Source organism: Phascolarctos cinereus, unplaced genomic scaffold, assembly GCF_003287225.1.
Source record: "Phascolarctos cinereus isolate Bilbo 61053 unplaced genomic scaffold, phaCin_HiC Scaffold_9;HRSCAF=440, whole genome shotgun sequence".
NCBI lineage: Eukaryota > Metazoa > Chordata > Mammalia > Diprotodontia > Phascolarctidae > Phascolarctos > Phascolarctos cinereus.
In genome coordinates this window covers 154630501-154655286 of record NW_027556402.1, presented here as the reverse complement: position 1 = coordinate 154655286, position 24786 = coordinate 154630501, and the positions used below count along the sequence as shown (strand labels likewise).

The following is a 24786-nucleotide window of genomic DNA, read 5'->3' as shown; positions in this document are numbered from 1 at the left end:
AATTGATAAGACAGACTTTAATGCTGTCTATTGTGTTGCACATTTGGCCTTTTGCAAATGTGGATTATGTAAATACATATTTGTGATACCCACTGTGACAGTAATGGTCCCCCTTCAAAGCCACTACAGCCTATTGCATTAATACATACTAAGAAGCTCTTTCAGAGTTCTTTGAGTATCATGGAAATATATACAAGGACTTTAAAAAAACAAACTTCCAATTATAGTCTCAATACACTATGAGGAATCTTTCCAAGCTCTGGTGGTGTGAAGAGAATTGAAGTCTTTGCATACCAAATTCACTAACCGGACATAATTTAACTTGAGGTTTTTCTTTACGAGTGCATATGATATCTTTAATATTGCATGAGAAATATGCAGTAGTCAATTTTTTGGGGGGTGGGGAGAAAGAAAACATTGGAAATGTGAATAGTGGCTTCCTGTTCATACAAAAATATCAGTATGTATCAAAAAGGTAGTATAAACAGAAAATGAGAAAAACCTCAACAAAACAAACGACAGAGTTATGCATAAATCATTATCGTTACTTTAATAATTTTAGACTTCAAAATAAGTTTCAACTTTCAAATTAAACTAACATATCTAAGTTCACACTACATAGTAATTACAATTTAAAATGCATCATCTAGTGCCTTGTGGTAGAAGTGTTGAGATACTTAAATTGGTAGTGTCAACACATTCTTACCTTTATTATTTTACCTACTAAAAGTCACTGTGAAATGAATTCACTGCCTTCTAAAAATGCCTTTTAGTATTTGAAACCAATATCATTTTGGAGTTTAGTAAATAAAAGTATAAAATGACATGTAAATAACAATTTTCATGTAACACCACTGTTATTAGTTATCTCTAAGTTAGGACAATTTGCATCAGCAAAAAATTATTTTTCTTTAATGTAAGTAGTATTTCAGCCCTGCAAAATCATCTTTTTGTTATTTTTAATCTTGTGAATATTATGCTATTCAGGGTTTCTTTAGGATCATAACATTAAGATAGTTTAAGGAATAACCTGATACTAAGTAAAAGAATGCCTAAATTCATATAAAAACATTAAAGTTTTGTCTTGAACTGAACCAAAACCAAGGGATTTCGAATGAGAACATGACTACTCTGAGGGATCCTATGTTATTTACGGCAAGCACTCTCTCCAAAGAGGGCCAGAAACTTGAATAAACAAATGAGTGCCGGTGTATAGTTGTTATTTGTGGCTACTTTATATTGAAACTCATATGAAAATGAGACCTGGATATTTGATTACAATTTAAAGGAGCAGAACAGATTATGATAACAAACTACCTGTCCATCCATACCCTTCTCTCCAATATCCCCTCCCACCAAAATAAAGAAGAAGATGGAAAGGATATAAGAAAAGATAATTATGAAAGTAATTTTGCAAGTTATCCCTGCTGCTCAAGACAACTTCTTTATTAGCAAAGAAACTTCAGACCTGCCTCTCTCTGTATTATTTTCTAAATTCCAAGGCACAGCAGAGGCGTGGCAGCAAAAGCCCCACAGACATGTTCCTGATGTAGCATTTCTGCATATTAAACAGCAGCTTACAAATAGTCAATGAGTTCTCTGCTCCCACGCCTGATCAGCACAAAAAACTGAAAGGAAAGATTCAAGACTGGCAGTTGTCCTCACTAGGGACATTCAATGATGTATTTTCTGTCTATTCATTCACAGTATTGACATGAGCCATTAACATCTGCAGAACTTGTTTTAGCTGGCAAAAGTTGGGTATCTGGGAATTGATTTAAAAGGTCAACTTGTTTCCAAGATAGCTGAATTACATTTCTTTAAAATACATTTCCATGAAGTTCTAAAAGAAAAATACCTAAAAATGAGATTTCCCTGAGGTTTATAACCTGTTTCCTTTCTAAAGTGTAAAGAATTTGATAAGTATTAAAGTATTAAATCTCTCATGATGAACTTTCAAATTCAAAGCCAAGTAAAATTGAAGACTAACCCGCTCTGAATCACATACCCTCTGGAGTATACAACTGGCCATTCAAACCTAGTTATCATTAATTTAGGTTAAAATATTTCATTTTCCCTCCATTAGACCCAAATTGGAGTCACTTAATTGTTTAATGTCAAATAATCTAGACTAATATAAAGGATCCAGCCTTGATTCTCATCCTTCATTTTGTTAAATTATATTTTTGTAAACGGATTTATTGTTGGCAGTAGTTATACTCCACTCATTTTTAACCCATGGACCTCTACCAGGAGTTTTATAAGAGAAATCCATTAGGAGACATTCTTTTAAAACTTTGGGGTGAGGGAAACAGAAAAATTAGGAAAACAGGGAACCTAGAGTTTGTTTTAAAGCATTAAATTATATACTAGTCTAATCCAGTCCAGTCTCCTCCTCCTACATGACTTTGACCTCAGCCCACTGCCCATGAATAGCAACTATCTAAGGTATATACATATGCATGACGAAGTAACTAGTTGGGTTGTGTGTCTACTCACATGAAACAATTTGGGCAAAATTATACACAAACCGAAATTTTCATGAAACACTGTGGCACTTTCAGTGCTCCTAAGTTGCTTGATGTTATGAAAGCCCATCTCTAATACCAAAATTCTTACAAGGCCATGAAACTCAGAACATCATGATTTTAGAAGAATAAAAATGGTAAATGACCCAGAAAACAATGGAAAGCTGCACAGTGCTATAAATATAACTTGTAGCAGAGTCCAAACAATGAACTGTATATAAGGACTGACACAGAAGTCTTCATTAAGGACATGCATGACTAGCAAAGGAAGCCAAGTAGTTATACAGAGAATTAGGTACAGCATGTAAAACAGGTCTGAGTGATATATATTGTTCTGCTCAAAATACTAAAAGAATCAGAGGATGAATGGCCACTAGATCGTTGGGTGACCCTTTGAAGAAGGTGCACGGATAAGAATCTCAAAAGGGTGGGAAGACATGGAGGGGTTGTAATCTATGAGAATGGAGGGAATGCCCAGACTGATGAAATAACGAAATCCATCTGAACAACAAAAATCTAAATATAAAACTTATCTAAAAACTACTTGCTTATCTATTCAACAATTGATTTACTGGTGTGTGTTATGAAGATGTTCAAGAAAGGTTAATTATGTTGCTTTCCAAATACAGGCCAATACATAGCAGGGAAGAGCAGTAAACAAATTTGTAAATTACCTTAAATTTCTGTTTAAAACAAGATAATTATTTGGTTTGTTTACTCCACATGTTTGCTTTTACTGGCCATTAAATAAGCAGTACTTGTGTTTTTTAAGCATGTCTGAGTTTTACTAGTTTCACATTTTACAGCAAGTAGTGAACTTCACTTAATATTTTCATATGGTTCAAGGCACAGGATCTTAGGAGAACCGGATCACAGATTTAAAGTTGGGAAGGGCCCTAGAGGGTTTCAAGTCCCACGCCCTCATTTTGTAAATTAAGAAACAGGTTGGCAGGAGTTAGATAGCTTGCTTAGGGTATTAATTAAGCTAGTGTCTGAGGCAGGATTTTAACTCACTTCTTCCTAACTCCAAATAGAACAAGCTCTCCTCTGCCCCGTTAATGTAGTTTAAACTAATGAACTCACAGCTTTTTCTAAATGAAGTAAAAACAGTTGGATAATTTCTATACCTGCTCAATGGGCATCTCTACTGGGACATTAGCTGGCACATTTTGTATAAAGTGTTAAATTGTATTTTCATATTTTATTTTGTTAGACTGCCCTTTTTCATATTTCCCTCTGCAGTATAGAAGTGCAGTCTCTCTAATTCTCTGATGCGCAGATCTTGGACCCAATAACATAAATGGCTCTAGGAAAGCCCTCGGCTAATTTATGAGGAGGTGGAGAATCTGACTCAATACTACCTTGATGGTAGTGGAAGATGGAGGATTTACTCCGAGTTGTAGGAGGCACGTGGACATGCCATGCAGAGCTGGAGAGTGAGAACTAAGCAAAATATTTACATATTATTTGTTCATGTATCACCGATATCTACATAGGACCAATATGTCTTCTGTCGATAAAAAAATTTTCAATTTCCATCTTTAACAAAAGGAAATTTGCATTTATGTTACCTACTATGTGTCAAATACTGTAATAAGTGCTTTTTGCAAATAATATCTCATTTGATCCTTACAAGAATCCTGAAAGATTTTTACACATTTTAACAATTTTTACTATTTTCTTTTTTTCAGTTGGGGATAAGAAAAATTAAATTTTTTAAAAATAAAATTAAGGTGGTAGTACATTTGGTTTTTAATACTTTTCAAAATTCGGATGTGGATTTTCCTAATAAAAAGTTACAAGAATGAAGGATCATCACTTTAGAGCTGAAAGATACTTTTCTGAAGTCATCTAGTTCATTCCCCTCATTTTTATAGATGAGGAAACTACGGCCTGATGAGGTACAATGACTTGCCTAAAGTCACACAAGTAATAGATTTCATTTTTTCATTCTTTTTTTTAGGCAATTGGCATTAAGTGACTTGCCCAGGGTCACACAGCTAGTAAGTGTCAAGTGGTTGGTCTGAGGCCGCATCTGAACTCAGGTCCTCCTGACTTCAGGGCCGGTGCTCTATCTACCGCGCCACCTTGCTGCCCCACAAGTAATAGATTTCAGAGTTAGGTTTTGAAATAGCATTCTCTGGCTCCGTACCCATTGTTCTTTAAACTGTGACACTCTGCTTTCCAGTCTCAACAGTTATTAGGCTCTCACCTCAATAATATAGAGCACTATGTTCTTGTAAAAGCAGTAGAGGATACATTTGACACTCGGTTGTAGTTCCAGGCTCCATGGACCATCAGTAAGTTCTTCAGATACTTAAACTGAAATAACAACATGAAAATTATTAATAGGGTCCAGCCCTATAACTGAACTTATCTAACCAGGGTCACCCTTTTCAACAATAATATCTTACCTGTGCTATGGAGTAATCAGAAGAATTAGCTGCTTGCAGTCCTTCATTGCCACTTATGCCAACACCAACATGTGCTGTCTGTATCATGCTAACATCATTTGCTCCATCCCCAATTGCCAGTGTTATGACTTTAACTTGCTTTTTAACCATCTCTACAACCTCAGATTTTTGAAGAGGCGATACCCTTAAAGTAAAAGTAAAAAATTAACTCAGACTTTTGAAAAAAAAAAGACATTCTGAAACCAATCACCTGCTCTAAACAAGGTCGAGGATGTACTATATCTAAATAGATGATGATATGATGAATCCCTAGGGATAATGCCTTGGGTCTTAAGCTTTATAAGAATTTGACCTTTTTTCAGTGAATTTTTTTTGAAAATGAAAAATTCAGAGTTTTTATACACAGCCCATTTATAAGTGAGCGGGCACTGCGTAGGTCCAGGTTTAAAGCTATGGTGCTTTGTTTGGCTCAGTTTCAAAGTTCTAAAACAGATGGAATGATATCTGCATGAACTGATAGAAGGAGCAACAATACCAAAACTTCAAATCTGGTGCAGAAATCACCTTTACTTCTAAAAATTGTAGGTGGCTCCACATTTCTGAATCTAATAACAAAGGTTAGAAAAATTATAGAATGACATTGAAAGGGAAAGCACTACAAATCCTAACTATGGACACACATAAAATATTCCTGAATCTCTATAACCTGGTCTAAGGAGATCTATAATATGTATAATGGAACTCACTCAATATTTCACTTTAATTAAAGATAAGGAATCATCTGACTCTTTAATGTATCCTTAAACACAGTGAAGAATTTGGAAAATTCCATATAAGTATAAAAACCAGAAGCCCATTTACAGAACAGCTATTCATTCTCACTATTTCCCAAAGCTTTTGATGGACAAATTTTGTAAAAAAAAAAAGTATTCAAAATCTTTGCTAGAAAATTATGTTGGAGGCAGAAGAATTCAATGTGTTATGAAACATCATTCCATTTTAACTTTGGCCCTCATCTGAAATTAAATCATTCATCAAGTCTTATAAAATGTATTAAGGCTATTTCAGCATAGAAATAATACCCAAGACAATCATAGGAGGGTTCAAAGAAAGTGCAGGAGCTTACTTCATTTTGAAATGACAAGTCTATTCTATATTAAAGGATTTCACAAGAAAAAAAAGGGGAGAAGAAATGACTAATTGACTCACAAAAAGTTAGATGGTGATCAAATATTACACATATAAAGTATTGTGAAAAACAAAAGGCAGAGAATCATTCAGGACTTAACACAGCGTAATTGTTTTTTGAATGAAAAAATACCCATTTGATTACATGTTATTTGTCATATTCAGAAACGAAGCTGTTTATGATGCTGGATGTGGACATAACTGAGAAAAGGAAACAGCTTTTCTGACACTGTGAGTGAAATAATTGGTCTTGAGTTTGCAACTAACTGTACCTGCTGCATGGTAAGGCTGTTGGTTTGTGGCTGTCTCAGGATCTTTAGGCATGGATATCACTTTTATTTTAAAAATGGCAAGCTGCCATGTAACTGGGCAGGTTGGGCTGGTAACTGGTACTAATTCCAAAGCTTCCATAACTATGTCAAAGTGTTTGAATTAGTGCTTCTGCTTCCATCCCTTCAATGGGATGACACATGTAAGGGGCTTGGAAAACCTAAATGATGATGATTGTAGTCTTCCTACTTGGCTTCTCATTCTTCAATAATCTTTTGTATCAAGCATCTTTAGATGGTGGCAGATTAGCTTCCCTCTAATATGTATTCCATTTTATTGTCACTTAATATTGAATATAATTCATGGCTAATGTGAAACTTCAAGAAGATGGATATAATATTTTATAGCAAGTGTTTGCCTCACTAGTAGGTTGAACTAAAGTCTTGATAAAGAAACCATGAGTGACTTCTGGATCACCATCACTATTTTGAATCTTAAAATCTGGGGTATGTGTATGTGTGTGTGTGTGTGTGGTCCAAATATGATATGGATATGAACAGAATAAGGGAATGAGTGAGATCCTGAGCACATAATGGAGTGATCATATTTTTCTACCATATATTCACTATACATTTTCCCCAACATATTTTTCATTCCTTTCACTTAATTTGCTTCATTTTTGTAACATGATAACTGTAAATATGAAAGCCCAGTAGACAAGGTCAAATCTTCTCTAGAGACAAGATATCCTTGACTCCAAGCTGGGAAGAACCTGAACGACCCAATCCAACCTTCTCACATATTAAGGAAGAAGCAGAGAACCAGAGAGAAAAACTGAATGGCCCAAAGCCACATGGAAGGAGGTGGTAGAACCAACTCTGAAACCCGGATTCTCTAACCACAAATCAAGTAATCACCACCACCTTGCACCACTTTGGCTGACACCAAATGTGACTACAAAGTAGTGATCTAAAAAACAAAAACTGAATTATGATGGAACAGTGTGAACATTTGAAATTCCTTATCAAGTTTTCTTTCTATTTGGGTTTTAAGAGTATATTCACATTATTATGTATTCCATCTTACTAAGGAGCTAAAATACTATGAAAGCATGTCCATAAGCTGAAATAGCACATTGAGGAAAATGTAATGAACTATTACTAATAATTTTAAGAAACAGCCAACTCCAAAAGGGCTGATTTTTATCTTCTACCATAATGACTAGTGCCATCTAGAAGGAAGAAAGGAAGGAAAAATTTATTAAGCATCTACTATGTGCCAGTCACTGTGCTAAGTGCTTTATAAATATCTTATTTGATCCTCACAACAACCCCATTATTATCTCCATGTTACAGTTGAGGAAACTGAGGCAAATAGTAGTTAAATGACTTGTCCAGGGTCACATAGCTAGTAAGTATTTGAGACCAGATTGAAACTTGGGTCTTCCTGACCCCAAGCCCAATGATCTATCCAGCTGCATAGCCTAGCTTCCTCTAGGCAGTAATTACTGTCTTCTTCAGTCAAGACTGTTAGATCACCAGTACTTCTGGGCTTCAAGTTGGCTCTTAGATTGGCAATCAGCTATACTGGCCCAAGAATTCAGCTCCTGATCACATCATAGTTGAACAGTCTTGGCAGACCAATTCTTGCTTAACCAACACAGAAGACTGATTTGTGAACAACCCTCCCTCCCACCTACCCTGAAGCATTGGATATATATATTGCAACAGACTGCCACACAGCTGCCACTGGGTAGGGGTCAGCAGGTGTAAGTCTGCAGAAAGAACTAAGATCAGATGGCTTGCTTGGCATGCAAGGAACTGTAATGTTCCCAAAGTCTGGTTCTCTTTAGATTATGAAAAACCTACAAACTGATATATTTATTGAGCATAAAATTATGTTGGGCACTTTTCTGAGATGTGGAAAGAACAAATACTTGGCCTCAAGAAGTCTGCAATTTAGCTAAAACTAACAGACAAAGCAATTAGAGAACAGCTTGCAATTTGGTAATAAGGCTTCAGAGAAGACAGGCCAAGCAGTTTGAGTTGAAGACTGAATATTAAAAGGAAGTTTCAGGGAGAAGTAAAACTATATATTGTTTCAATATATAATTGTCAAGTGTGTACTTGGAAGCAAGGCAGTGTATGATACTCGATGAATGCTATCCAACACAGAGATAAGAAAATATAACACAATTATAAAATAGAATATGATAAAAGTATAAGGGAGATAAAAGAACTGTCAACGATGTGTAAAGAAGAGAAGATCACTTCTGGGGGGACATCAGGAAAGGGTTAAAAGAGGAGGTAGTCTTTGAGCTGAGTAGAATGGGGGATATTTGATTTTTATTAAAAAAGCATCTCACTTTCATTAATGCCTTTTGTTTTTAAATCACATTCATTTTTGAATAAATACTCTCCTCCTTACCCTATTCAGTGATCTATCCTACTTTAGAACAAGATTTAAACAAAGGGGCGAAAAGTTTAGCAATATTCTACATCCAAAGTCCCTCCACTAACTTCTTCTAAGAGGAAAGGGAGATACATTTTCTTAATTCTTTTCCAGGGGCTATTATAATGACATTATGGTCATTATATACATACATACATACATACACACACACACACATATATACATATACATATATATATATGTCATTACAATGACATATCATCCAATTTCATATTTGTATTATTTATATTTAAATTGCACTCATTTTTTTATAGTTCTGTTGTTTTTTCGTATTAGTTCATGTAATTCCTTTCATGCTCCTCTTAATTCTTCATATTTATTGATTCTTAGAGTGCAGTAATATCTTATGACATCCATGAACTACAATTTGTTTGGTCATTCCCCAATTCACGGATTGCCCCTGACCCACTCGAGTTCTTTGCCATCACAAAAGACAAAACACTACCCCTTTTTTTTTTTCCTCCTGACTTCCTTGGAAGTATACAACTTTAAGTCAGACCTCTGGGTCTGACTATTTTAGCTTAAATCCAGATTGCTTTGTAGAAAATCGATGGTCTAATTCACAGCTTTGCCAATAGTATATTAGTGAGCCTGTCTTCCAGCAGTGGAAGGGAAGAGATTTGATACTCAAAGAAAGGGAGTTTACATTCCAGGTATGAGGGACAACCTAGATAGATAGAAGGCATAAAGTCAGGAAGGACTAAGACAAGATTGGAGAATAACTCGTCCAGTCTAGCTAGAGTGTACAGGGCTTGGCAGTCTTAAAAGATGAGTTCTATTTCGATAACTATTAGAAAAAATAATAAATTGACCCTTATTTATCACAGGACCAAAGTTTTTAAAATAAAGGTTCCAGTCATCTCCTGTGTGGGCAATACTTGATCAGATTCTCATCCAGCTTGTTTTTGACAAAGTGTATGTGTTACAAGGGAAAGGGCTCAGTTTTGTACTAAGAGGATCTAAGTTAGAATCTAAGCCTGTTCTGTCACCATGACTTCGGGCAAGTTACTTGAACTGACCAGGCCTTAACTTCCTTATATAAAATGATTGTTGCCTCTGTGACCTTTGAAGTTCCTTCCAGATCTATGATCTGGGCATTTTCTCTGACTGTCCCCCATTCTTGGAATGCTCTCCCTCCTCTGCTCTGACTACTGACCTCCCTGGCTTCCTTTAAATCTCAACTAACATCCCATCTTCTATAGGAAGCCTCTCCAAACTCCTCTTAATTACAGTGCTTTCTCTCTTTTAATTATGCCCTATTTATCTTGTATATAGCTTGCTTTGTATATACTTGTTTGTAAGTTGTCTCCCCCATTAGACTGTAAATCCCTTGAGGGCAGTGACGGGTTGCTTGTTTTGTTTTTGTTTTTTCCTCCTTTTTGTATCCCCAGCACTTAGCACAGTGCCTGGTCCATGGTAGGCACTTAAGAAATGTTTACTGAATTGAATTTATTCTAATTGGTTGCCACATCTCTTTATTTCTGTCATTCTGTCTTATTTCTTGACCTCATTTTTCTTCTTCTCCTACTCACTGCTAAAGATTTTATACTTACATATCTGTTTGCTCGGCTTTTGATTATATGTAGATATTAGAGCAGCGAGGTAGGGCAGTGGAAAGAGCTCCGGGCCTGGAGTCAGGAAGACCCATCTTCCTAAGTTCAAAACTTGCCTCAGACACTTACTAGCTATGTGACCCTGGACAAGTCACTTAACCCTTTTGGCCTCAGTTTCCACATCTGTAAAATGAGCTGGAGAAGGAAATGGCAACCCACCCCAGTATTGCTGCTGGGAAAACTCCCAATAGGGTCACGATGAGCTGGACATGACTGAAACCACTGAACAACAACATGATGTAGGTACGGTGTTTATACTCTTACAACTAAGACTTCCATTGATATTTCTAGTTCCATTCTTTTTTCTCTTTCAAAATGTGTCTACCTCTTAAAGCCCTTTCATTAGCAAATATTCAATATAACTTCCTTAACTTCAAAATTTTTCCCAATTCTCGTTCTGATCATAATGTGTCTCCTTCCTCCTTTCAATATGTGTGCTTGTTCCTGAGACATCGTCCCACAATATGCATCTTGGAGCAGCTTCATTACATTTCAAGTTACCTTTTCAAGCTCCTCCAGATTTTCACCTTCCAAAAAAAATTCAATCAAGAGGAAAGAAACAAAAAAACCAAAACCCTTAAAGTTGATCTTTTGACATATATTCATTCCTGCCTAAATGTATGTTTCCCAACCATCATAAAATCTGTGTATGCGTTTTCCAGGGAAGGTCTACATTCATGCTCTATGTAAGAATGTAAATGATTCACAATTCTAAGCCACCATCTCAGTTCCTTTTTCTTCATTGGGAATACCATTAAGAGCCTCTGTGGGCACGACTTCTCATTCAGCTTGCACTTTTAAAGTCCATTTTCTTCCCCTATAGTTCCACAAACAGAGGGTGGTCTTTCGCAATACAACTTGAAAGTACAAAAAGGGCAATAAGTTTTTCAGATATTATTTTGGCTGCAGTTCCTGCACATGTTATTCATTATTTTTCTTATTTTCTGTGCAGCAACTCTCACTGCTCTTCAAGCACTATGTAGAAGTACTGGAAATGTACCATTCCACTGGTAGGAAAGAAGTTATACGGGGTGAATCACTTAATACCATTTTGCACAAGGTGGTTTTAATGGGGTCAGCTAAAATGAATCACCTTTATTGTACTGACTATTTTTAAAACAATCTACAATAAATGGCATCATGAAAAAATGAAAAAAAAAGCCTATATAGGGAAATAGTTTGAAGGGCTTTTTTTTTTAAAGGGTGGCCAAAATGGATAGAAGAAGAGAATCTAAAGAATTCTGTTTGGTAAGCAGTATCATATGATTCTTAACATTTCAAAAACATCAGCTCAACAATATGATGTTATCAGAGTGACTTTACACTGTGTGAGATGGATTATTTGGCACACTTCAAACACTTTTACTGATAAAAAATGATCATAACATGTACTGCAAGGTTTGTTTTTGAAAGATGAAGACCTTGAGATTTCCATAAGAAGACATCAAGAAGATCTGACTTCATTTCATTATCCTCAGGTATGAAAATGTAAGAGTGAGAACCACCCTGGCTGTTCAGAGATCAGGAGATTTAGTGTGGGGCCATTGTATTTATTCTTTTGATAAACTTCCTTAGATTTCCCCTCGTGACTATCAGAATATTCCTCAGTGAGTTATATTCGGCTGACTACATGATGAAATTTCCAAAATAAGAGGAAGAGATTCTTATTGCAATAACCAGATTATTTTAACCCAACTTAAGAGAGCTTTTTTCAGATTTTCCTTGACTTTAATTATAAAATGGGAGCAATTTTAATTGATATCTGAATATATGATGAAATCTAAAAGACTCTAAAAGAAATTCTGAATTATTATAAATGAAAAAATCTCTCTTAATGTGAGTTGCTCAAGCACCACAGCTACATTTTAGTGAAAGTCTCAATGATTGTAATTGGATTGTTAGAATAAAAAGGAAAAATACAATCCCCTACCTCACAATCGTTGTTTTACATAATCTATACAACTAAAATCCGTTCGAAAATTGACTAATAAAACTGTAGTTACATGGTTAAGGTAATAAGTGCCTTTTCTTCATGTCTTCCAAAGCAAAGACTTATTAATATAATATGTCATCCCAACTATTTAAGATCCCTTACAAGATACAAATTGAGTCTACAGATATGACAAATTGTTATTTCTTCAGAAAATTTCATTTTTGGATAAAAATTCCTACGTAAAATGTGTTCAAGATACAAAAGTGATGTTTAATTTCAAACATCTTTTTCTAGCTAACAGAAGACCTTGTAGATGAAATGAGTTGCCATATGTAAAGTGATTTATAAATGTCAGCTAGTTGGTAATATTATAGTTCAAAACATTAATTTAAAGTTAGGGGGAATTTTGGAGAATATTTAGCCCAACTCCTTCATTTTACAGATGAAAAAACTGAAGTCCAGAAATGGTTATGTGACTTACCCAAGGTCACAAAAATACTAAGTAGACAGAATCAGGATGTAAACCCAGAACTTCAATCCATAAATGTTTCCACTATCTTATTTTGCTTCTCTCTGCTGTACTAGCATGACTTGCCCTTTATCTGTTATGATGGACAGAATGTTGTTTTCAAATAAGACCTGTTTTTAAATTGTGGATTTTTGCATTCATAGGAATGTTCCTTGGCAAATGTGCCTTGTAAGTGGAAAAACACTCACGTGGCAGGGTGGTGGTGGTGGTGGTGGTGGTGGTGTGTGTGTGTGTGTGTGTGTGTGTGTGTGTGTGTGTGTGTGTGTGTGTGTGCATGCATGTTTGTGTGTATGTGGGGGGGGTTTTCAATGGATTGTAAATTTGATATATATATATGTATACATATATATATATATATATATATATATATCAACAGTATGACTGTGGCTACAAATTAAATTCAACATTTATTATTCACATATGATGTACAAGTGTTTCTTTCCATCTCCCCAAAAAACTTAATGTAAATTTAGTGCATTAATAGGGTGTAGAGCAAAGGATTCATAATTTCATTGTACTTGTACCACATTAAAGTATTGTACTGAGTTCAGGATGCCACATTTTAGGAAGGTTTTAGACAAACTAGACTATGACCAAAAAAGAAAGATAAGAATGATGAATTCTTAATGTCATATTACAAAAGAATGAAGGAATTTGGGATTAGTTTGCCTGGGAATGGGGAAAGAACACTGTAATAGTTATTTACGAAGGATGGCCATATGGAAAAGGGAATAGCCTTCTATTTGTAATTCCACAGGACAGAATGAAGAACGATGGATGGAAGTTATTTAGAGATAATTAAGTTTTTGCCTTGTTCAAAATTTTCCTCCAATATATTTGAATTCAATCACATCTGATATTGACCTCCCTGTATTTAAGCAGTTGTTTATCCACCATCTATCAGGGATATTATCATGTGGTATCTTTACATACACACACACACACACACACACACACACACACACACACACACATGTCACATATCTTCATTGGGTAGGACCAGATAATTTCTGAAGTTTCTTCCAATATTAAGATTTTATGAAAGGAAAAAAAAATATTGTGAACAAAAGGGAAAAGGAATGACTAAGCAAATTAGAACAGAAACAGGTTTAGAGGAAGTAGAACATAGTAGTAAAGTTTGGGAAATAGAGTCAAAGCATTTCAGTTCAAATTCCTGTTCACTAATTATTTCCTTTGTAACCAGGAGCAATTCACATTAATTCTCTGGGCTTAAGATTCTTCAAATGTAAACTTAGGTCAGGTTGGATAAGATGATGTCTGAGGTTGTTTCATGGAAGCTAAAAGAGGAGAAATTTTCATAAGAGGATGATTAAAAGAAATACCATGCACATTTTTATAATGCTTGACAGTTTTCAAAATATTTTCACAGACACTGCTGATTGACAGAAAATGACATAGTAAAGGGAGCCCAAAGAGAATGACAAATCAGTAAAAGCCACTAGATCCATAAGTTAGGAGATGGTTTTATGAAGTGTTGTGGCAGGAGTGCGGTAGGAAGGAAATCACTGATGCATTAATGCATAAATGTCAATATATTAGTCTTTTGAGGGAACATAAGCATTAACTTATCACTTTTCTTGTAAAGGAGTTTACTATGAAGGAGTGCAGCATACTTTATTTTGGCAAAGATGCAAAAATGCATACCAATCTCTGGATTGATATATATGCAAATATGCAACAATATAACGTGACTGAACCTACTGAAATTGAACTTAGAAATCACTTGAGCATGGGGTGATATTTGGAAGGTATGGTTAATTTCCTTTGTCAAAGTCCTATTCTGGCAAATTATGTTTTGGAAGGGAGGTTACTTTGAATTCCTAAAATTTATACTAACATTGAAAGCTCCAGCAGATCCTACAAAGCTGGAGAGGCTTTAGAATACAGGCCCAGTGACGGACTGAATAGTTGCCATTCAAGACAATGTCTAGTACTACTAGTACTACTACTGATAAAAATAATTGCTAATACTTATATCATGCTTTATGATTTTACAAAGTATTTTTACATACATTATCTCCTCTGGTCTTCACAATGTTCCTGTTAGGAAAGGATCACCACTACTAAGACAATTACAAATGAGGAAACTGAGGCTCAGAGAAATTAAGAGATTTACCAAAGGTCACACTGCTATTAAGTGTTTGATATGGGAGACCCAGATTTTCATGATTCCAAGTTTTCTATCCACTATGCCATTAGAAGTTCATTACCAGAAGGTTAGCCATGAGGCATTAACATTTTTTTGGCCACAGCAACTCTCTAAAATATCTTTTAAGGCATGGAGTGTGGTGATCTTCATTAGTAGGGTAAGTATCTAGAGAATGGAAACACAAAACTTTGAGGGGTACTGTTTATTATTCCTTTCAGAACCCTTCAGTTTCTCTAAAAGAACCTAACAATCCTGATCTATCCTCCAATGACCAACCAAAATGATTTTCCTAAAATGCAGCTCTTACCATGTCAACTCCCTACTCAATAAACTCCTGTAGCTCTCTGTCACTTCTAGGATCAAACACAAAATGCTTTGTTTGGCATTCACACTGATCCATAATCTAGCCCCATTCTACCTTGCCAGCCTTCTTCTACCTTACTCTCTGGCATGTATTCTTTTATCTGGTGACACTGGCCTCCTGGCCATTTCATGAACAAGACCCTCGATCTCTTGGCTCTCAGTATTTTCTCTGGCTGTCCACCATGCCTAGAATGTTCTTCCTCCTCAATTCTTCCACCTGACCTCCCTGGCTTCCTTTAAGTCCCAACTAAAATTAAAATCATATCTTTTACTGGAAGCCTTTCCCAATCCCTCTTGATTTCAGTACCTTCCCTCTCTTAATTATTTTCTATTTATCTTGTATATAGGTTGCTTTGTATATATTTGTTTGTGTATTGTCTGCCCTATTAGATTGTAAGCTCCTTGAGGGCAGTGACTGTTTCTTGCCACTCTTTGCATGCTCAGCACTTGGCATAGTGCCTGGTACATAGTAGGCATGTTTAGTTATTGATTTACATGTGATAATAATAACTAACATTAATGTAGCACTTATTGTGTGCTAGGCCCTAGGGAGGACAATGAGAAAAGGCAAGTTTCATGTACACTATACCAAAATATTCATAGCAGCACTTTTTGTAGAGCTTAAAACAAGCACTACAAAAGTTTTTGGCTTGAAACAGAATAGATGTCCATCAGCTCAGAAACAGGCACATGAGTATGGTTCTTGTAATGGAATATCACTGTACTATAAAAAATTAAGTCTATGAAGAAGAGAGAAAAGCATGGGGAAACATATCAACTGATGTAAAGGGAAAAAAGCAGAACCAGGAAAACAATATACACAATGACTCCAACATTGTAATGGTTAAAAAACGGGAGCTGAATGCTGTGAAATGCTAATGACTACCAAAGAAGACATGTAAGAATATAATTCCCTCCTTTGGAAAAGTGAGGGACTCTGTACACAGAAATAACACTAACATAATGTCAGATTTGTTTGATGTGTTAGTTTTATTGAACTGTTTTCTTTTTTCCCACACTCTTTTTCCTTTGTTATAAATGGATAGTTCTCTGAGATGGTGATTGAGGAGGGATGTTTTGGGAAACATGTAATACAAAAAACAAAAATATCAATAAAATTTGTTTTAAAAGTATATTAAGCATCTGCAATGTGCAAGACTTGCAGATATACAGATGAAAAAAATGATACACTCCTTGCCTTCAAAGAGCTTAATTAATCTCTTCTCCCTCAACACAGATGATACTGCTAAATACTTCAGTGAAAAAAAAATGGGGCTTATACATGTGAACCCTCTCTTCTTCCAACCACCTTAGCACTCCTGGTTGAATATCCAAATGAAGGTTTCAAATTGGCAGTTGAAAATGCGGGACAGGCATTCAACAGAGATATTGGGGCGGCTGACCTGTGTGTTTATGGAAGTCACATGCACAGAACTGATAACTGAAACCATGATTGTGATTGAGATCATTAAGGGAGGGAATGCATATGTGTGTATACACACACACACACACACTTTGTCTCTCTGTTTCTGTCTCTCTCTATACATATATGTGTGTCTGTGTGTACATAATGAGGACTAAAAACACAATTCTTTAGGATATCCATACTTACAGGTGAGAAGGAAATTGGGAGGAAATAGATAAGCTACTATGAGAGAGTAACAAAGAAGGATGAGTTGAGAGGCAGAGAATGAGAAAAAGAATGGAGCAATGTCCTGGAAGGAAGGAGAGCAAGCACACAAGGGTTATGGTGAAGAGGAAAGCCATCATATCCTCATTGTTGGAGAAAAGAGAGGACAGGTGAGCACTAGAGATTCTGAAGTATGGAAAAAAGAAGGTTGAAGGAGTTCACTGTGAATGGCTTCGATTTTCTAGGTTAAATAGGAGGAAAGATCAACTTCTAAAAAAAAAAAGGAGATTAGAGGTACAGTCATAGGCCCAAGGAAAAAGGTTTGGAAAGTTACTGCAAAATATGTGATCAAAACTGAATGAAAAACTTGCTATATAATAGTAAGAGCCCACTAAGATTGGGGAGAATGATTTGGTAGCATATGGCATGGTTTCTTGACTTCCTCCAGTACTGTTTGGTAAGTGGAGAGTTGTTTGCACTTCATTTTTGAAGAGGACCAATGCCATCACAGAGTGACATCTTGACTTGTGTGAGAATTGGATTTAAGTAAGGCAGAGTTGCACAAAGCTTTCAGCCTCACTCTCCCTTCCACAGTCATTGAAGTCCAGTGTCAAGACAAAAGTCAAGATGATTGGTGATGGCCTGGGATGCAGTGGATAACCTTGGCGTCTTCCATGTCTGAACTAGCTCAAAGCACCCCATAGCACCTGCTTCAGCCACCTCCATGGCTGTTGGAATAATTTGTTTTCATCTGTTCATTCTATTGGGTAAAGTATTCACATGCTTGGGGCAGACCTCCCCCTAATGGATGTGAGGTGTCAGTTATCCTCAACCTGGTTTAACCTGTCTACTGTCACAATTTTACCAGGGTATGATCATAATACATGATATAGCTTCTTGGAACCACGGGTGAGAGTAGGAAGTGAAGGTAAACAATGGGGAATTGGCAGGGCTAGATCAAGATTATAACAAGAGAGTTATTCAAGAGTGGAGAACCCTGCTGAAATGTCTATACAGTGTGTCAACACTGTGGAAGAAGAGAAATCAAGTCAGAAAATGATTAACAGACTGGGAGAATTAGGAAGGATTAAGAAAGAAGAGATCCAGTTGAAGATGATGGGTTATTCAGGAAAAATGAGACAGTGGGGAGTACAGGACCTAATCATATTTAACTCATGCCAAGAACAATACCCAAAGAACTCCTTTATAATGCTGGGCATTGGGGATGGGACTAACACCTTTATATTGTAGACTCTGTATTGTATCAAAATCACACAGCTGGTTCTACTGGTGTTGGACAGGATTTAACATCTAATGTCTGCATTTGTATAAAAATAACAACAGAAATGATTAAAAAGGCTACCTTCTTCTATGTGTAGACAGTTTATAACAAGTCATCTTAATGAGTATTAGGCTGTAAGGTAGCCATAGAATTTCTCAATGGAGTTGGAATAGCAAATGAGTCCAATGGAGCAGGAACAGCTGACTACTATATTGAAGCAAAATCTGGCCATTTTATATAGCTATAAACTTATCTGGGTTTAGTCACATGCATCTATGAGAGAAATACCTGCTTAACATTTTCAACTTTATTCATACTTTTCTGGGAAGCAAGTATGATTTTGGGATTCATTAGTAGTTTGTAAGTCTTTCCCAAGCCAAACATCTGCTTGGCATTCATAGTGTTTGCAGCTTTTCTGGAAATGAAACGTCTGCTGAGCATTTATTAGCTATATTTGACTCTCCTTTAAGTGGAATATTTTTAGAGGAATCCTTCCTTAGAACTAAAGAGAAATCCTAAGGGTTCCAAAAACTGAACCTAATTGGACCTTTTATTTAGGGTTCTTCTCATATCATGGCAGAAAATATACAAAGTAGCTCTCCAGATCTCTTTTCTGTTTGCAGCACTCCCTTAGTAAACCAAGGTGAAAGGTTCTGATTGTTATGTCAGTCCCAAGTGACAGCAGTTACTAAAATTGAGTCTCTTTACAGAGTGAAGAAAAAAAAAAACAGCCTGGAAGGGGATTAAACTTTGATTAGCAATGTTGCAAGTAGGGAAAAATGCTCACTTCAATTTAACTTCTCTTTTTGAGAAGACATGGATACATAAATTATGTAGAAGAACAGTGATTACCAGACAGTCTAAAAGCTGGAGGCTGTAAGCCAATTTTCAACCAACTGTCACAGAACATAAGTTTCAAAGTATGTTTAAACTAAACTGACAACTGTAGGAAAAAATGTAAAATAATTTTCAAGGCTGGCCTACCAGGACTGATGAGGACCTTGGAAGCCACGAGCTATTTAACATAGACAATTTTCACTATTTTATTCCCACCCTTTCAAGAAGGGAGTGTTCAAAGCAGCATTACAAATGGTTATTGAAAAAAAGCTGATCCAAGTAGGAGAGAAACCAACTTCCCCCCCCCAAAAAGTACCTAAATAAAAATAATGTTCAGTCAAGACACATTGTACTCTGGCCTTGAGAAGATAAAGAATAGAAAGCTAGAGATGGAATGGACTTTACAAATGATATAGTACAAAGAAGTCATTTTGAAGAGGATGACACAGAAGCTCAGAGAGGTAAAGGGATTTGCATAAGGTTGCACAGATTTTTGTTGTTCAGTCATTTTTTAGGTGTGTGTGACCCCATTTGGAGTTTTCTTGGCAAAAATAATGGAGCAGTTTGCCATTTCCTTTTTCAGCTCATTTTACACATGAGGAAACTGAGGCAAACAGGGTTATGACATGCTCAGGGACACACAACTAGTAAGTTTCTGAGGCCAGATTTGAATTGAGGAAGATGAGTCTTCCTGGCTCTAGGCCTGGCATTGTATACACTGTGTCACTTAGCTATCCTTACCTGGCAGAGAGAGAATGAGGCTTCCAGTCCCTCATGCCAAGGCTCTTTTGGACTAAGTCACTTACAGCTTTTAGCATATCGAGCTCCCTGAACCTCTAGACTAGTTGTGGCAATGAAAAAGTCAAGTCATCACTAAGTAACTGATTCCACCTATGTTCAATCATGTGAATTTTAATGGAATTCAATCCAATAAACATAAGCACCAACTCCGTGTAACATACTGTTCTCGGCACCAGTGATATATAAATGAGAGAAGGCACATTGTCTGCCCTCAGCAAGCTTGCCATCTAGTTAGGGGAATATGACAAATATGCATGAAGAAATTTCAGTGATGTAAAAACAAAATATATCAGTTAAAATTTTATTTAGGAAGAAAAAAGAAAAAATATCTGAAAGGCAGTAAATGATTTCACGGGGCTTCTGTTATTCTGTACATTTCCCCAAATCTCTGGCTTCTTATTAAGAGCTTAGGGCTTTATAATCCTTGCTTTGTTTGAGTGATAACTGTAATAACAATCACTACATTGGATGCCCTAATAAGATTTTAAATTACAATAATAATTACAATGTACAGACAAGGACTCTGAGGTGCTCAAAAAGAAGTATCATGACTAGTAAAGTCAACTGTTTGCTCTCAGTGGACAATATAGTTAGTCCTTAAGGAAAAACTCCTAACTTAAGCGCTGCTTTTAACAGGCAAACACTTCCAAATTTTCTTCCTCACTCGTGCCGATGTGTCAGGGAAGATAGTAATGGATTTAATTCTGAAGATGGAATGGAGCCTCAGAGCCACATTATCTACTCTTAGACAGCTGGTTTTCCTTCCTTTACTGTAACTAAGATGTGAGGCTTGAGGGAGAGAGGATGGAACTGAGGAGGATCAGATTGTGAATTCAACTTAGGTGTGGATGGGCTTGAAATATGCCTTTAAGCATACTAAATTTCAGAGACAAGACCACAAAGCCAAGACTGAATATAAATAGGCTTTTGAAAGAGTTCTGTTCAGTAACTATTTTGAAATATTATACAATGTTGTCCTGGAGCTCTATACTGAAAAGACTCACAGGATAGGAGAGAGTCCCTTGACAGAAGGGGCTTTCAAGAATCTGATAAAGCATTAAGGACACTTTCCTTTTCTTATAGGGAATGGTAAACTGTTTCACCCTACCTATGTTTATTAAGGGGTAAGAGTTTACTCATTGACACAGTGCTTGGGGCTTAGCTGAGCCAGGTGCCAAGGAGATGCCCTATGCCAATGGTCCAAAAGCCAAGAGGCACAGTGCCAATATCTTTGGTGCCAACAAGGCGCAGAGATGTAAATCAGCTAATGGCCCTGATGTCATTGTGGGCTTGAAGCCATATATAGCACCAAGCGGGAAGCTGGACAAGATTCCTTATGGGAAAGGGGAGAATATGAATTAAGATAATTAGAAGAAAAATGCTAAGAAAAGTTATTTTACATTAAAAAAAAACAAAATGCAAAACTCAGTGCCTGCATTGGGACCTTCAAGGTCCTCAAACGTGTATAAAACAAGACCAAGGGAGGAAGAGGGCCCACACACATCTTTATAATCTCAGCTTCAGTCCTGACCTGCACGTGCATAATAGAATGTGATCCTTTCCTAAGGGCTTGACTCCTTAATGATTCCTGAGGCCCATGTGCCTTGTGACTACTCCAGGATTGGGATCTCTGGAGGCAATTTCATGAGTCAAGAACATATTTATTTTTCTCCCTTGACTCTACTTCCTAGTTCCCTCCCTGCTCTGCTATTGTTTAATTCTATGGTTTAATGCTGTGAAGGGGAGAAGAGGCAGCTTACTGACAAATGCTACCAAAAAAAAGTTTAGCTGCAATTATTTTTTTTTTGCTGTTTTTAAAAATTTTTTTTTCCACATGCTTTTGAGTTGAAAATTTTTTCTCCCTTTTTCTCCCCCCCACCCTCCCCAAGACAGCACACAATCTGACATAGGCTTTACATTTACACACCCATTAAACATATTTTCACATTAGTGAAGTTGTAAGTAAAAAGTAAAACCAATAGGAGGAACCATCAGAAAGATGAAACAAAATTCAACTTAAGGTAAAAATAAGTGAGAGCGATTAGACTTCCATAGTTCTTTCTTTGGATGTGGACAGCATTTTCCATCCCGAGGCCTCTGGAGATGTCTTAGATCCTCATAAGGCTGAGAAGGATTTAGTTTAACATTCTTAATCATTGCATAACGTGGCTGCTACGGTATACAAAGTCCTCTGGGTTCTGCTCACTTCACTCAGCATCAGACCATATATATAAGTCTTCCCAGGTTTTTCTGGTCAGCCTGTTCATCATTTCTTATAGAACAGTAGTATTCCATTACATTCACATACCACAACTTGCTCAGCCATTCCCCAATTGATGGGCATCCTCTCAATTTCCGATTCTTTGCCACCACAAAAAGAGCTGCTATGAATATTTTTGTACATGTGGGTCCTTTTCCCATTTGTTTGATCTCTTTGGGATATAGCCCTAGAAGTGCTATTGCTGGATCAAAGGGTATGCACATTTTTGTAGCCCTTTGGCACAGTTCCCAATTGTTCTCCAAAATGGTTGGATCATTTCACAACTCCACCAACAATGTATTAGTGTTCCAATTTTCCCACATTCTCTCCAACATTTATCATTTTCCTGTTTTGTCATGTTGGCCAATCTGATAGGTGTGATGTGGTACCTCAGAGTTGTTTTGATTAGCTGCAATTATTTTTGCAAAAAATCTGCTTCTCCAATATTTAAGCTAACCAATTATAATTTTTCTTTGACCCAGCTCATCAATTTAGGTTCTAGAAGAAGTGCTCTCTATACTTCCAAAAAATAAGCAAATGGCCATACAATTCAATCAAGATTTATGTGCACTTGACTTCTCATTTATGAGCTCTTTAGTTATAATTACATTAGTAAAAATAGTAAATTAGGAAACTCTATGCATTAACACTAATGGTACAATATAAGAGTGGAGCATTAAAAAAATCTCTCACCAGTGAGCTATGTGAAAGGTCATGAAGAGAGACCATATGGCATTTTGTCCCTCAAGCTCAAAGGAACAATGCTATAACACTGGCAAAATGCTTTACTATCATATTCATTCATCCATCTTATAGGTAGGAAACAAAGAATGTATGTGACTTTTAAAAAGGTACTGTGCTAGAAAGAAGAAATAGGCAAGTTTAATTTGCTGATTACTTCGTCTTGCAGACTATCTCTTGAAAACATATAAATACAGTACAAAAGATGAATGCTTTAATATCTTAGGGATAAACAACATAATTTCACAATCCCTGAGTAACCTGGTAGTTAATCTTTGAAAGTATTGCAACCAAAAAGATTCATCACCCCCGCGTGGTCAAGTTACAGATGAACTTAGGAAGGCTAGCCCTCAGGCAACATGGAGTCCATCTCTGTTTATTCTCATAGACTTTCCTGCCAGAGTTTGCATACACTCTGCTGGCTAACCATTCAAGAACTCAAGATCACCTCCAGGACATCCATCGTGAGGCATCTAAATAGGACTTTAGTGGAGACCAACTATCCCTGGGATAGTTGTATTTATTTATACTTTAAATAATTAACATATGTATTTTAAAATTTACTAATCTATATTGAAAATAGTAGAGATACTAAAATATCCAATGAAAGTATAAAGTTAGGAGATGGTGAAATGCAGAATTCTAAAAATAAAATGCAGTTAAAACAAAACAAATTCATAACTCTTTAGTAAATAGTTTTTGAAAAACTCTCAAAACTAATAATCTATGTGTGGAAACAGAATTTTTGAGATTAGTGGAGTTTAACTAAGTGCTTTGCAAGCAGCTCCAGAACAAATTAACATGAAGGCCATTTATACAGAAGATGTGAAGGACACGTTGAACTGGAAGGCTTTTCATATTGAGAAAAACAAACTTACCTGCAACAGATAACAGCTTTGCAGGACAAAGCCAAATCCAGGAAGTACTGTCTCACTCCAAATGTTAAGGCATACTTCAGAGTTTTGCCATCAATTATTAGAGCAAAATCATTTTCCTTCCTGAGAGCATCACCAAGGGTAGTACAATGATGGCTGAGAGTTTCTCGTGTTGCCTATAATGAGACATATACACTAATTACTGATTCCTAGACATTCTAATTAGAACATCAAATGTTATTTTTTTTATTACAAAAGCAACAACTTAGATTTGCTTAGTGCCTTTTACTTTTCAAAGTGCTTGCAGTGATCTGTTTTTTCTTTTAAAATTACATTTTATAATTTATTATTTTAAAATGTATCCATACACCCCCTTCTACCACCCAGAGAATAAAGAATAAAAAAGAAAGAGACGGGAAGGAAAGGCAGTTCAGCAAATCTAACTAAGACAAGAACAACCTGACATTCTATGTGTTGGTCCACATCCACAACCATCCACCTCAGCAAAGAAGGGAGGAAGGTACATTTCATATTTTGAGGGACCATCCTTGGTCATTAGAGCACTCAGTTTTAGATTCTTTTGTTCTTTCCATTTACATTGCTGTAGTCAGTGCGTATATTGTTTTCCTGGTTCTGCTTTCTTCACTTTGCAATAATTCATGTGTTTCCTCTTGTTTCTCTTTATCCTTCTTATTTTTTTTTCTTACAGCTCAGTAATATTTGGTTATATCCCTGTATCACCACCACTTGGTGGCCTACTCTGCTTCCAGTTTCTTGCCACTACAAAAAAGTCCTGCTTCAGGTATTTTGGTAGATAATAGGTTTTTCCCCCCCTATCTTTCCTCTTCTTGGGTATATAGCTTACAGGGGAATCTTTAAG

General features: G+C 36.2%; 1 protein-coding gene across 1 annotated transcript in view; it reads right to left on the bottom strand.

The window, feature by feature from the left end:
• The window catches only part of ATP8A1 (ATPase phospholipid transporting 8A1), a 282797-nt gene that overhangs the window by 61104 nt on the left and 196907 nt on the right, over nucleotides 1–24786 (bottom strand). Inside the window, 4 exon segments of the mRNA XM_020990843.2 lie at nucleotides 4741–4793; nucleotides 4796–4850; nucleotides 4943–5126; nucleotides 23910–24082. Of these exon segments, the coding sequence (XP_020846502.1) occupies nucleotides 4741–4793; nucleotides 4796–4850; nucleotides 4943–5126; nucleotides 23910–24082 (465 nt within the window).